The sequence below is a fragment of the Dermacentor albipictus genome, chromosome 1, assembly GCF_038994185.2.
Source record: "Dermacentor albipictus isolate Rhodes 1998 colony chromosome 1, USDA_Dalb.pri_finalv2, whole genome shotgun sequence".
Classification (NCBI taxonomy): Eukaryota; Metazoa; Arthropoda; class Arachnida; order Ixodida; family Ixodidae; genus Dermacentor; species Dermacentor albipictus.
This window is the reverse complement of record NC_091821.1, coordinates 496,373,152-496,387,675: the sequence shown is the minus strand read 5'-3', so window position 1 is coordinate 496,387,675 and position 14,524 is coordinate 496,373,152. Positions and strand designations below refer to the sequence as shown.

General features: G+C 44.8%; 1 protein-coding gene across 9 annotated transcripts in view; it reads left to right on the top strand.

Moving 5' to 3' along the window:
• The window catches only part of LOC135908811 (uncharacterized), a 683,451-nt gene that overhangs the window by 644,122 nt on the left and 24,805 nt on the right, over positions 1 to 14,524 (top strand). For all 9 annotated transcript variants that reach the window (XM_065440642.2, XM_065440641.2, XM_065440640.2 and 6 more), the window contains one exon: positions 11,185 to 11,332. In XM_065440642.2, coding sequence (XP_065296714.1) covers positions 11,185 to 11,332 — 148 coding nt within the window. The remainder of the gene's footprint in view (positions 1 to 11,184; positions 11,333 to 14,524) is intronic.

The window sequence follows — 14,524 nt, the reverse complement described above, 5'->3', positions numbered from 1 at the left end:
TCGCAGTTTCACCCTAAAGACGAATCATCAATTATGAGAGCAAAATATTAGACAACTATACGAAGTAAGGATATTGGTTTTATAGGCTGTTTAAACTTGTAAACATTCGCCTACTAACTAGATTAGCAAGCGTAGTGTCGCGTGAGCAGAAGCAAACATGAACACATCTCACTCGATGACCGCGGAAATTCGCTGTCAAAAATCGGTCGCGCGAGCAAGCCCGACAGCAGCAGCGACCAAATTGACCTTCGTGCTACTCGTCACTTTAACGCGAACTAAGCGGCGAGAACGCAGCGCTCACTAAGCTATCAGTGCTCGAAGCACTCTTTCCCCATCGCAGATCCTTTCAAGCTAGGTCCCGCACGCCGTGCCATGCGCAGCCGCCGCCACAAATGCAACTCCATCGCATGCGCAGAGGTCACACACAGCCACCAATATTACTAGCATCGGGATTTGTCCGGGATACGTCGTTCGTCACCTATTCCATGGGTTTAGCGGAACAACTTTGACCATATAGAGGGAGCATGGGACATCGCTTTGTGGCTTTGCACATAGATATATCCTACATCGAGTCTACAACATTTCATACCCTTCAAATGCTAGTGAAATTTTTGTACGAGACTATAATGAAGTGATTCATTCTTAACATTATTCATATCTACGAAATTCTGTAAGGCAGCTTACGGACCGTGTAAAAATTTCGCATATTTCTGGATATTCCATGCTGCTTTATGCTACCTAATGGGAGTTATTCAATGCTTAAACAAGGACCACGGGTGTGAAGAAATGTGCGGGAACCACTGACGATAACGATCAATGTAAGCCAATTCGAAATTTAGTAGCGAAGGATGCGCTAGAAGTCATATTCGTATCACTAATGTTATTAGGTACTGTTTGCTTTCTCATTACCTGGTTCTGTCGAGAACAGAGCTGTTTGAGCCTCCATATCTGTGGCGCAAGCACATGTGGACCGCACATACGTCTCTGAAATATATAGCACATGGAAAATATGGAGGACGCTTAAGCTTCGCATTTAAGTGTGGAACACGACTGCATTGAAGATCCATGACTGCTTGTCACGTTTCTCGGCAGCTGCAGCTTATATAACCGTAATGATTACCGGGTAACGCTGGCGGCAAACGAAGGTGGGCTTTCGTGTAGGTGGCCTTTTGCGTGGGCCACGATGCGGGGAGGCGAGCGCCATGTGAAGATGTTGTCAAATATTGTCGGGCACCGGCGCGGGCAAATGGCGGACGCCGTGGCTGGTGTATCTATGGTAGAAACGGTGAAAAGGGCTTTGTTTGAATTTTCCGGTAATAGAAATATGTTTTCTCGTAAATTCAAATTAGTCGGCGTTCGTGTTGTCCACTTCTCGGCTCTTGTGCCCTGTCTGCACGCCTCATCGCTTTTTTGCAAATTGAATCCTTACCAACTAGGTCAGCTTTCTGTCATGCAAATTGCAATTCCAAACTTTCATGTCTGTGGGATTTGGATAACTCGTACTTTACAATTTTTCGACGTATTTTAGCTTGAGAAATTTAATTAGTTCTGGAACTTCCTTGCTCCACATGGAGGCCCTGGGCATGAGTAATGGGAAATTATTTTTGCCGACACGACGTCCGATGCCGAATTTTCTGCGACACGGGAGCTCTTAACGCTGTCGCGTCAAAATGGACGCGAAACGCACTCCACAACTCGGTTGTCTGACTGCAGTCGCCTTCTGCATTGGCGTCTCCAATGAGCAATGAAACTTTGACCGTCAACCTTCGACCACCAACCAGTGACTACCATTCACCACCCAAGAAAATGGCTAAGAACTCTATAGATAGCTATTCCCTTTAATATCACACTAATACGGAGATGAAAGATGGCAAGGATACGGTGCGTGTTAGTCTTTTTGCGGAGTTGCGCATCCTGTCATCGATGAACGCTTAGCAGCTCCGTAGACTTAGTAAAGCGAGAAAGGAAACAACAATCTCGTGAAGCTACCTTACTCTTTAGCAATACCATTTCTCGACAAGAGGCGACAAGTTGTGTGTTGGAGTAATTTTATATGCACTCTTCGTTGAAGAGATTCAACAGAAGTAAAGAAGGAAAAGCGAGGTTAAATAGCTGGTTGCTCCGCTATATATAACAGCTGTCTGATCCTTTGAAAAGTAGAATAGGCGAACGAGACTATAGCGAGAATTCACAGCTTGCGTTGTTCATATTATGTTACCCTTGGGTATAAGGAGACGCGCTCTTTGCACGCAGCTCGACGAGTCGAACAGATCCAGGCATTCTTCACCGTGAAGAACAGGAAAGCGTGAATACATGGGCCCTTGAGAAGAGGCGTGGGCATTTCCCCGAAAGGCAATGTCACGTTCTGTTCTTGACAAATGCTGTCAAGCAGCAACATCAAACGAGGCCATTTCAGCAGTCTGCAGCATAAAAGACGCGGGACTCCGCGCGCTTCAGCGATTGCGGAAAACGAGCATCTCGCTGCTCAGAGTGCGTTCGCTAGTCCTCTTCAGGCATCATTTTGTCAATGTTCAAAGCAGTTACGTGCATCGGTTTCACATTCTGATTCTGATGAGAGGCTGGAACGATTCGTGGGCGAGTGCAACTAGTACTTTTGCTTTAGGTGTTTGACAATTTTTTTTGTATGAGCATCCTTTTGCGGCAGTTCAAATGTCCACACTCTCGTCCTCTGCTGTAAAGGTACGCATTCCTAAACACATAACTACAAAGAAGTTGGCTGTCGAAAATGTAATGGGTGTATTGGTTGATGTTTCGAAAACACCCTAATGCAGCCCGAATTTGTGAGGGCATGTCTTTCTGAAGCGCTCAAAGCTTGTATAGTTTTCCGTTCATTGCACGCAATAACTAAGACGGTAGCACGCCCTGCCGATGCTACGTCCGGACGGCTGCTCCATTGTGTACGCCCACTGAAGCTATACAGAGTTGAATGCGCGTTTGGCATGACCGAATTCACTACACACCTCTTGCGAGCATGACGGTCCGTGGCACCAGGATGTTATTGAGTGTACTTCAAGTGCAGCGGGATTGTTGTGTTTTCCTTTTAGACGCAGCACACATTATGGCTCAAAAATAAATCAGTCAGGAGCGCATCCGCTTAAAATGATATATGTGCGTCAAATGATATGTGACCTGCGTCAAAAAAGTTAGCACTCAAAGCGGTCAGACGGCATGCATGAGCGAGGAAGGGTAATTTACGCTGGGGACGTTCTCCTTTATGTCCTTGTTTGTAGCGCATACCTGTGTTGGAGGCAAATGGTGCGACGCAGCTTATCAAAAATGTAGTCAGCTCCGTTGGCCACACGCATCATGTGAAAATACTATGTCGGCAATGACTACAGATATATGCCTTTGTATGTGTACGTAATTGCTAAGAAAATTTTGGAGATGCAAATAATTCTGTGATACTGGCTCCTGTTTTTACCTTGTTCTCGTTTCGCTGATCGTTGTCATGTTGAGTAGCATTGCCGGTGTTAAAAGGAAAGCAGCGATGTTCTCTTCAAGTTTGGGTATGTCGGCCATTTTCCACACAATGTCTCGGTTCCATAGGTTTAATATGAAAGGATTGAAAACATGGTACTGTGCTTCTTAAACGACAAGCGATGCAGTTGGTTATGAAAAGTCTAACTCTTAAACCAATGTGGCGTGATAATTCGGTGATAAAAGTTATTAATACCCAAGCACCAAGAAACATGCCCTGATGCACGCCTAAAATACTAAGACATAATGTTCAAAACTGAGTATTACCTTAGACATATTTATTGCGACTAGCCAGTGAATAATCAATCCTAGAACAAGAGGTTCATTGAAGAAAGTCCCAGGCCTGCTCGGCAAACGCAGCACAGTTACAGCGTAAGCTGGAGGAGCGGCTCCATAGGAGCTCCTTTTTCGGCACCCTGCACTACAAGGTCTCCGCAGCCAAGTCTTTTGGTGTAGTTTTCAGGAGTACGATCTGAACTGTCCGCCCGCCCCGACGGCGAGCTGCGGCTTGTCCTGCCCTTTGCACACCGGTCTGCTCAGTCCGATGTTGCCTGGTTGCTGCCGCGTGCGCAGCTGTAGAATTCGCTTCTTTAGCAGCTGGTCGTATCCTACCAGGAGGCGCCACAGCGCGTACCGAATCATAAACACAGCTATCCATATTACGTGGCGCACATGCCAGATCGCTTGACTCGTGTTGTTGCTGTTGCCTCAAAACATGGGTCGTACGCACAGGAGGTACGGTACATTGCTCTTGTTGTTGTTGATGATGATGATAGTTACGGTATACTGGCTTACCCTTCTAAACGTGGTGGTGACAAATAATCACCCGCTTATGGTAAGCAGTTTGAGCTATCTGGAGCATTCAGATAGTATATGCGACTGCTGTCTGTCGGTCACCTGTTGGAATATAACAGAACTGGAATGAAAAGTTTGTACGTATCGACGCTACGCGGCGCGCATGCGACATCGGGTGTAAAATGCAACTATACGATGCTAATGATTATGATTATAATTTAATGGCATCATCGTATTGATCAGCCTATTTTATGTCCATTGTAGGACGAAGGCATCTCCCTGCGATCTCTAGTTACCCCTGTCCTGCGCCAACCGATTCCAACTAGCGCCTGCGAATTTCTTAATTTAATCACCCCACCCAGTCTTCTGTTGTCCTCGCCTCAGCTTTCCTTCTCTTGGTACCCATTGTGTAACCTTAACGGCCCACCATTTATCTAACCTACGCATCACATGACCTGCCCAGCTTCATTTTTTTCTCGTGATGTCGATAAAAATATATCCCTTTGCTCGCTGATCGACACCGCTCTCTTCCTGCCTCGTGACGTTGCGCCTAACATTCTTCGCTCCATTGCTCTTTGCGCGGTTCTTATCTTATTTTCGAGCTTCTTTGTCAGTCTCCAAGTTTCTGCCCCATATGTTAGCAAAGGTAGAATGTGCTGATTGTACGTCTTTCTTTTCAATGATAACAGCAAGCTTCCAGTCAAGATATGATAATGTCTGCCATGTGCACTTCAACGCATTTTGATTCTTCTGTAAATCTCGTTCTGATGATCAGGGTTGTCTGCGAGTAATTGGCCTAGGTAAATTCCTAGGCCAATTCCTGCGAGTAAACGCACTCTTTCACAGACCCTAGAGGCTGATTGGCGATCCTGAACTCTTGTTTCCTTGCCCGTCTGTTGATAATTATCTTTGTCTTCTGCATGTTAATCGTCAACCCCACAGGGTGGGATTTATTGGCATTGCCTTTCAAATGGAACGGTGAAAAATAGTCATCTAGCCTGCTTGAATTAATCAGCTATGCCATACATGTTTTTCCTTAAATCAATATTTGCACGTCTTCATGATTCTGTTTTTCTTCCTAAAAACTTCTCTATGTGCCATGTACCGCTACACATGCAAATGCTACATGGCGTGGCATTTGTTATAATAATATGCAACTGCAATGAAAATGTCACACGTATAGACGCTACGCAGCGCTCATCTCACAACGCAAGGCAAGCAGCACGATACCATACTAATCGTGGCAATGATTTATTGGCATCCCTTTTGAAAAGCGGCGGGGACAGTCCCTTAGCCAGCTTGATATAATCAGTTACAGAATGCATGTTTCTTTATAGCGTTCTTGTATACATCTGCTTAAATTTGTTCTTTTTCCTGAAACCTTCTCAACAACCTCGTAGCGCTGCATGTGCATCTGCTGCATGGCGTTCTACATAGTGTGATAATATGCAACTGCGATGCAAAATGTGCACGTGTCGACGCTACGCGGCGCCCATGTCACATCGCATGTCTCCTCGCACGCTAGGACGTGTTTATAGGCCTTTTATCCCCCTGCATGCTAGCAAGCGCTGGCGTGGCTCAGTCGTACAGTAGCCGACTCCGACGCAGCGCGCCCAGGTTCGTTCCCGGCGAGCACACCGGGCATAGTCGGCGGAGGAGGCGTCGGCGATGGACATCATCGCCAACCGAAATGGATATCGGGTTCGATTGAGCCCACAACAGCTTACGCTGTAAAAAGGTGGCGTTAAACGGATCAGAGATTCAACATGCGAACAATAAGTGCGCTTGATATTTACCTTCCGCTTTGCAGTTATCTAAACCTCTGCGGTGAACCAATTTTTTTTGGCGAATGCCTCACATGAACAATAAAATGTGCACACCACACTGCTTCCACATTGTGATTTAACAAATATACACCCTCTGACTTGTGTGTCACGCTAAGTGACACATATGCTTTACTCTGATTCAGAGCAGTCATTAATATTTCACAATGTGCTGAATACGCATACCTTTCATTCTGCCACCCTGCTTTTCCAGCTATTAGGGAAATGGCTCGAAACGGAGTTTGAGAACACATCTTTTTTTCAATGTCGTTCTCAAAGAAACCGAAACAAGCCAGACAATGTCATCTTACCAGGTATCAACTCGCCATGGTGGTGTACTAGCTTTGGTGCGGCGCTGCCCAGGCCGAGGTATCAATCCCCGGAAACGGCGGCCGTATTTCTAAGGGGCCGACATGAAAGAACACCCATGCACCGTGCATTTGGGGCGTGGTAAACAACCCTAGCTGCTCAGAATTATTCCGCAGTCCCCCACTACCGAGAAGTCCATAATGAGATCGTGATTTTGAGACGTAAAACTCCAGAATTATTTTGCAAGTGCCACTACATAAAGCCATCACGTGCCCAGGTTCTTCAAATGCATTCAAATGCCTCCGGCTGTTCTGCCATACAAGATTCGTTGCGGTGCCGACTATGAGCCTAATCTCGGTTGATATACACGCGAGCAATGTTTTCTCTTTCTCAAGGCACAATTCGAGAAAAAATGACCTATTTAGTGCGTAACCGATAGAAAAAAGAAAGACTCAGTAGTTTATGTGACTTGCCTTTTCAAAACCATCACTGTGCTATTTGGTATCGTTCACCTAGCTTGAGTACCTTATGGCAGATAAGGAACCTTTGGAACGAGTCTCTTTGTGATCAGCGTAATTGACGATACGCGGCAAACGGTGACAAAATACTCCGGGAGATATCGAGGTTATGGGGAAACGGTACTTGCACTATGTCTATATGTGCCAACGACAGAGCTGGGCAGTATCGAAGATACATGTATGTTGCCTACTATCTTAGAGACTTTTTGGGCACCTTGGACCTGTATCGCGACGCAATCGTCAAGCTCGATGTAGGTATCCGCATTTTTGATACATCCGTTGATGTATCGCGCAGCATAGGTTACAAGATAAAGATGCCGCTAAATCCACGAACACGCCCACAACGAGCAAAGGATAGCGAAGAATTGCAACTTAAACTTATTCGAAGAGGCGCGATTTCATGTTAGCTCATATTTTTATTAACTACTCACAGCAATACATGGGAACAATGCAGTCCGGTGTATAAACTCCGCCATTTGCAACATTAATGACTGTGGAGCGCCGGCCATCCTGTATTGAGAGAATAAGGTGCATTGCGGTGATAGTATGTGGAATGAAAAAACGGGGTGTACAAAAAATAAGCGTGATCAGCACTCGCTAATAAGTAACACGAACTTAAAATCATTCAACGTATGTTTCACAGCATTATATGGCAAGCTTATGCTACTTTGCACATCGCATACTTCTTTAACGCAGGTTTCTGAATAATAAAAGTAGCAGTTCGAGAGAAATTATCCATTTTAGCTTACAAAAGGTTTCATCAGTGACTGGGCGTATGATTTTCCGCAATAATTGCAAATATAATATTTAACAACAAGTGCTATCTAATTTGGCTGTAAATATTTGCCTTAGGGGCCCGTCGTAATTGCAAAATGCAGCATGTCCTTGTGGCAGAAACACTATGGGTTGCATGCACCACGTTCGTATAACCGGGACGCAAATAATGGTGTGAAATGCATCGATGTTTTAGATACTATATTTATGTTCTGTTTTTCGTCATAGCCCAGCAACAGCAATGCATGCTACACTTTACATGCATGTTACACTTGCATGCATGTGCCTGGATGCATGCACACTTTACAGATGCAGCTACACGAGCGGGAAAGACTAGCACCGGCGCATGTAATGAAATTCCAAGCTACAAAAGCATGCGCGAAACCGGAGAGAGTATTAGGTTTGTTCACAGGACTTTATTATGCGATTGCAGCTGTGGGAGATATACAGGGTGTTTTTCGTAGCTGCACAAAATTTGTAACATTATAGGAATATAAATCACGGTAACGTCATGTTTACCATTCAAGTGTACAGATCGGCAGCCTCTAGATAAGGAACAATTTCCGCAAGTACTTGCATAATTAGCGAAGTTACGGCAAATAACTTCATAATTATCAAGAATAGGTGGCTACAGCAAATGAGTACTTTGGTGCCCGTCCTTGACGCTACCTATCCCAACGATCAACTTTTGAATAGCGGTGTTCATGTGGGAGCTACGCGAACAATTAGTTCCGCTTGGCGGGCTCCTTGAAACCAAAACTGGCTGGCAAGAAGAGCGCCTGCGTCGTCGATGTCGCCGGCCCCCCGTCTTTCGTCACGTCTCCGAGGTCACCGCCGGTCCGGCTCCGCGAGCAGCTTGCGTTATCGCCTTGCTGTCTGTGGCGTTAGCCTAGCGCTTCAGTGCCAGGGTGCCGCCAAATTTTCTTCAGTCATTCTGTAGGCGCTGTAGCGCCCGACATGGGGATAATGCGCAGTTTAAAGCAATTGTGTGCGTGCTTGACGCTAGCTCGCAGGCGTGGCGTCATAACCACTCACTGTTGGCGCAGACATTAAGCGTATCGGTGCAAAACAGTCTATGCGCCAGTCCAACACTCTCCACAAAAAACTGCGTGCCTACCGCAAGACAAGTAGAAGCCAGTCATCACGTACCAGTAAGTGGTGTTCACGACGTGAAATCACTTAATTACGTCTCTTACTTCTGGACCCAACGATTTGTACTCATTATACTCGTACCAAACAGGTACAAGAGGAAACACCACGAAGTACGCCACGCACACACGAGGGAAAGAAAGGACTATACACGTAAATATGGAATGTAGACTTCCTTAGCGTATACGTTCGGCTTAATTCCATGCACCTACGCAAACATTACTCTTCCCACAACACTCGTACAAAGCAGGCGCAATAGCAGCAGGAGCAAGCGAAGGCAAATATAACACTGCGCATATCTTGCTTAGTTGCCGCTGAGGAAAGTCCTGCAATATTCCTTTATAACCTTTTCGAAATTTGCTTGTAGTAATGTAGGTGTATCCAAGCAAAACAGGCCAACACATTGATTGCATATTCGGAAGCGTAAATATGTAGTTATTAGTAAACGAGGTGAACAGGTTGAAAAATGACACGTTTCTCCACTTCCGGAATGGCCTGCTGCGCAGTGCCTCGTGCTCATCGCATAGGCCATGTATCAGAAACACTGAAGGTACATTGCACTGATGTAGATGCTGCCGGCCTTATCTAACGCTGCGGAATTAGGTTATATTAGCGTGTTAGAATGCGGAAAACATGCTTAAGTGCAGCTATTATGGGAAAATCTAAGGAAACAACTTCTGTCGTTAAGACTAAGGAAATTTGGAATGGGAACTGTCAGAAACATGCACAAGCCCCAAGGAGGGAGCTTATTACGTTTGCCCGGAAGTCCTGGCTTTTTTATTAGTGATAATTTCGTGCGCAAAAGAAAATCTGTTGGTAATGCGTTTTATATGATTCTAAAACAATTATGTACCCTCCAAAATGGTGTATTTAATTTTTTAATGCTGCCATTCTTTTTCTTCTTTTCAATTTATAAAAGAGGAGGGTTAAGTCGACAAGAAAAAAAAGCATTTTCGACACCTTCTTCTTGTTGCGTTTATTCGAGGTGCCAAAACCACAGACGCAACTGGATAGATCTGTGAAGTGTATGGCGAAGGAGTGATGCCTTTTACGACGGCTGAACATTGCTCTAGAAGCTTCAAGGACGGCCATTTGGTTCCATAGCGTCATGAAATTTCAGGCTTGACCGGACAATTTCTTCGAGAGGAAACCAGATGATTTCTACCGTCTAGCCAGTGACCAGCTTGCTCAACGTTGTAAACAATATAAACAACGTTGTAAACAAGAATGGACAATGCGTTACTGATCGAGTTCTTGTTCATTTCTAGTTTAATTTTGTAGAAATCTCAACTTAAAAAAGAACTCCGGAACTTCTGGGCCAGCCCAATATATAATTATAAATTTAGGAGTTCATCGAAGTATCGTCAGCTCATTTTTACAAACAAAGGTTATCCCTCCTGCTCCTAATCAAAGTATCTCAAGATTGAAATGGCAAGTATCGATCTCAAAAAATTTGTCCTCTAGTATCTTCTATTGGAATCTCAAATATTTATGAACTCGGTATCTTGCGTTTGTACGATATAAAATCTGGAAGTATGTTTTCCCAGCCCTGCATCTACCATCTGCAGTTCTTTAATTAGTTTAAAGGCAGCATGACTCCGACACAAGTAGAAAACCGAAGCACAGTAGAAGCGCTATCACACAACTCAGTTGCAGGAAATGTGTGATTGTCACACAGTGCTTGTCCTCTGTTGTAGTGCCCTGCTATCTTCTTCCCATTCGCGCTGCGTTCCTACTAATTGAAAACCGACGCACCAAAGTCAAGTTTTAGCGCTTTTCAGAGTCTTGTTGATGGATGCTGGTAAACATGTAGCTCTAAAAATGACAGTCTCTGAAAAAAAAAAAAACAACTGTGGCGGAAATGCGTATTGCAAACACGCTATAAAGTTTACTTTTCATGGTGATTCTTCTTTACATCGGGAGCGTATGAACAGCATCTACTGTTGTTAACAACTAACTCTGGGTCTTAACTGAAGGCACATTCTAAAGCTTGACAAGAAAATAAAACTTTAGTCAGCGTTCCTTTTCAATTCTCCTTTTACCATTTGTCTTGACTGTGCAGCTTCCCAAAGAAAATTAGGAAGAAAAGGCAGCTGATTTCTTTTTTTATCGTTTATAACAAATGCTCCTTTTCGATACGTGAACTCCATTTTTCAAGCTTAACTCCTCCAAATAAATTTCATTTGCTTCACTATCCGATTTTTTATACGCTAAATGTCTCGTCAGAATATGGGTATATACCGGTTGTAAGGAAGTTGCATTGGGGAACGTAAGTTTCCGAATGCCCCCAACCCCGACTGACTTCTATCTTTGTGCAGTGTCCCTGGATGCCCGGCCCGTGCTGATTCCCATTCTGTCGTCGGTGATCTGCTTCCCGATCGTGGCTCTGGCTGTGATCTGTGCGCTGCGCTACCGGGCACTGAGACTGCGCCGTAAGGAGCACATGAAAAGGCTTCGTGGAGGAGGGTACGTGCATGATGGGCAATAGCAGCTGCAATTTTGTACATTTTACGTAAACAAATATGTGCTGTTCAGTATATATGTTGATGGTATTTGCGTTTCTATTTTCGGTCAGCTGTGGAGTTCTCCAAGGAAATCAGCGTCGCTATTAAAACCGATAGTACTAACTTAGCGGAACGACATGCTATACAACAAACGTCATTACGAGCGTAATTTTTTCAGACTTAAAATTGCCGAAAAAGTCAGTACCACGTCACGCAGTTTTGCGCTTACAGAAGTGAGTAGTCTGCCCCACGATGTGGCAATTCTTGCAGAACCACGAGACACCGCGCTTCCACTGATGCCATCGAGTAATGAAGATTACCGATATATTCAACAGAAGCTCCACTACGTAAACAGGCACTAATGCTTACCGTGTAAGTTGTGACACTCTGGCACCTGCTGTGTATGCACAGTCTTGTTTCACTTGTATTGTCATCATGCAGCTTTTGTTTAGAGCATTAGGGCATTTTCTTTTTCCGCTTTGAGTGCAGACGAGAGTAACGCTTTAGGAGGTCGTAGCATTGAAGTTCAGGAGCCCCTTGGAAGAGCTACTTCAAAGTGCTGCAATGTTTTTATGCGAAGCATATTACGAGAGCTCAACCCAGCTCCTCAGGCGCGGCGGTGTCGCCTTCAATGACCTTTGACCCCATGCCATACCACGTGACACCGTGACGTCACGACAGAGGAGAAACGGTGCTCCAACTCGCGGCGTCGCGGCGGTATATAAGCAGCTGCGCTTGTTTCTAGGTGGCTTTGGCTCAACTCTTGCAAGATGGGCTGGGTGGCAATCGAACCAGGGTCTCCGGAGTGTGACACGGAGACGCTACCACTGAGCCACGAGTACGATGCTTCAAAGCGGTACAAAAGCGCCTCTAGTGAATGCGGTGTTGCCGTAGAAACGAGCTGTTGGCTCAGGCGTGCGTCGCTTGCTCAGGCGCACATTTCGTTGCCGCGCCGAACGCTGCGTTGCTCGACGCTCACCGCGTCCAATGCGGAGCGCGTAGTCGCTGCGCCGTAGCCGATTGTCTTACACCCCTTGGCGGGTCGACGGGAACGCTGTCGCGTTCCACTCTTGAAGGCGAAGCAGAGTAACGCATGAGTTGTTTCTTCGTCTAGCCGAACCAAATATAGCCAAGCAACAGCAGTTCACTAGGCTAAACAGTGGTTCAACAACTAAAATAAAGGCTAGTATGCTTCGCATCCTGGGCTTAACCTTAGCTAAGCCACAGACATATTTTTTTTTTCCTGAGGCTGAAAACTACTATTTTCTAGATGAACTTGTGCATTAGGGAAAAAAATGCTTGAGAATTCAAACACGTTCTATGACGTGGTCGCTTTTGATCCTATGAAAGACAAAAAAGTGTAATTTGTACTTTCGTTATAACCAGGCTTCAATCTACCTGAACGGTACGAATCTTTTGATTTGATAGTGTTAGCTGCTTCATGATGCAACGTCTTTCCACCTGTGATCGCTGCGACCCTGTCCTGTTAACTCAACCCTTCAGACTGATAGGCTTACAGATTTTCTCTCGTGCAAGCGCAAACCAAACTTTGTAACCACCGTCAGTGCTTAGCTCTTCGGGTAAAAGTGCCATTTTTTTTCGCACTCTTCTTACCATTGAAGTGAACTGTGCTTTCGTCCTACATTGCTGAGGTGAGGAAGAACCCTCCACTAATTGGCGGCTGCATTTCAGGTCCCGGCTGTGCTTCAGCTGCTACCATGCGCATTCGCAGGAATATTTCGCTCGTGTCACTTTCTCATTTTTTCAGCATACTGTGACATGAAAATGTACGATATTTTATCTCCACTCTCTCAATAACCATAATTCACTTAACTTTTTTTAACACAGGATTTTGTACTTACATTTGTCCTCTGCCTTTCTTTCCAAGACTGTCAGTGAATATACTGATGACGTTTTATATAGCCGGCGACTGGACTCACATCGCTGCTTCTTGAAGGTTGCCCTGCTGAAGAGATGATTTCCACCACAAGATAATAACTTCCACCAAAAATGGCATTTTCGTGACCAATTTCGTCTAGATCGATAATCGGCCTTAATATGCCTGTGTTATCTTATTATCGCATTTTTTCCCTGCGCTGTCCCCATGTATTTGCGTAAATATCTAACAACTAGCTAAATTTTCAACCGTTCTCGTTATCACATTTCATATTCACAAAGAGTGCGGACACATGAACAGACGCATCGATGGATATAGTGAGCATCCTCTTTGAAGCCGAGTGTTCGCCTGAATGCCACGAACCTTTTATTCTTGTTCGTCGGCTGCGCCTATTATCTCTGTTCTTGTTAGCAAACCCTTGAACCTCACGTAATCTTTTCCCTAAAGTAAAGTCTTTGTATTCCACTTTTGTTCCCTACCGATATTTCACCTGTCTTTTATTATTTTCCTCCTTAGGTTCTTTATCCATACCTCTGTTACCCATAACATTTAAGGCCACTGGAACTGTTAGTACGTCCTCATCGAGAACGAATGCTCCACCAGGCTAACAAAATATGCTGTATGATAGTTCCTGGGTTACTTCAAGACGCTTTACATCTAATGTTGTCATAAGAAAACTTTTCTTTAATACCACATTTCAGACTATGGCTTCGAACCGTAGCGTGCTGTACTTTTACATATTGTGAATTTAAGTTTATTGTAAAGTTGTAGTTTAGCCCTCTTCACCTGGTAGCGTAGTATTTTTCCGTGCGCTTTTCTGGTTCTCTTACTCCACTCTGAATGGCGTTTTTTCTATATGGCTACACAGAAAGTTCAGCTGCCAATCTATGTACATATTTCCTCAGCACTCTCCAGGAGATTTTATTTTTGGCATTCCATGATTCAAAGATCGCGTGTCTGCATACTACCTCATTTGTACCAACGACGTGCTTGGTCCTCCTTTGCACGTGAGTCGACCAGCAGGAAAATCAAGAAGCGAGTGGCTCCCCCAAAGCTTTCGCTTTTTCACCAAAGTATATCCTTCAACTGCTGTTTGGTGGCCAAAGGGAACGTGCAAACTACATGACTCGCTGTCCTGAATATGTGCTCAGTATAAAGCATAGCTCCTGTGATACTAGCCCTCTAACGCAACGTTACTTCGCACTTCTGTGAATTATAGACCCACCAGCAAAGGACACCGGCTGGGATTCTTCCAAT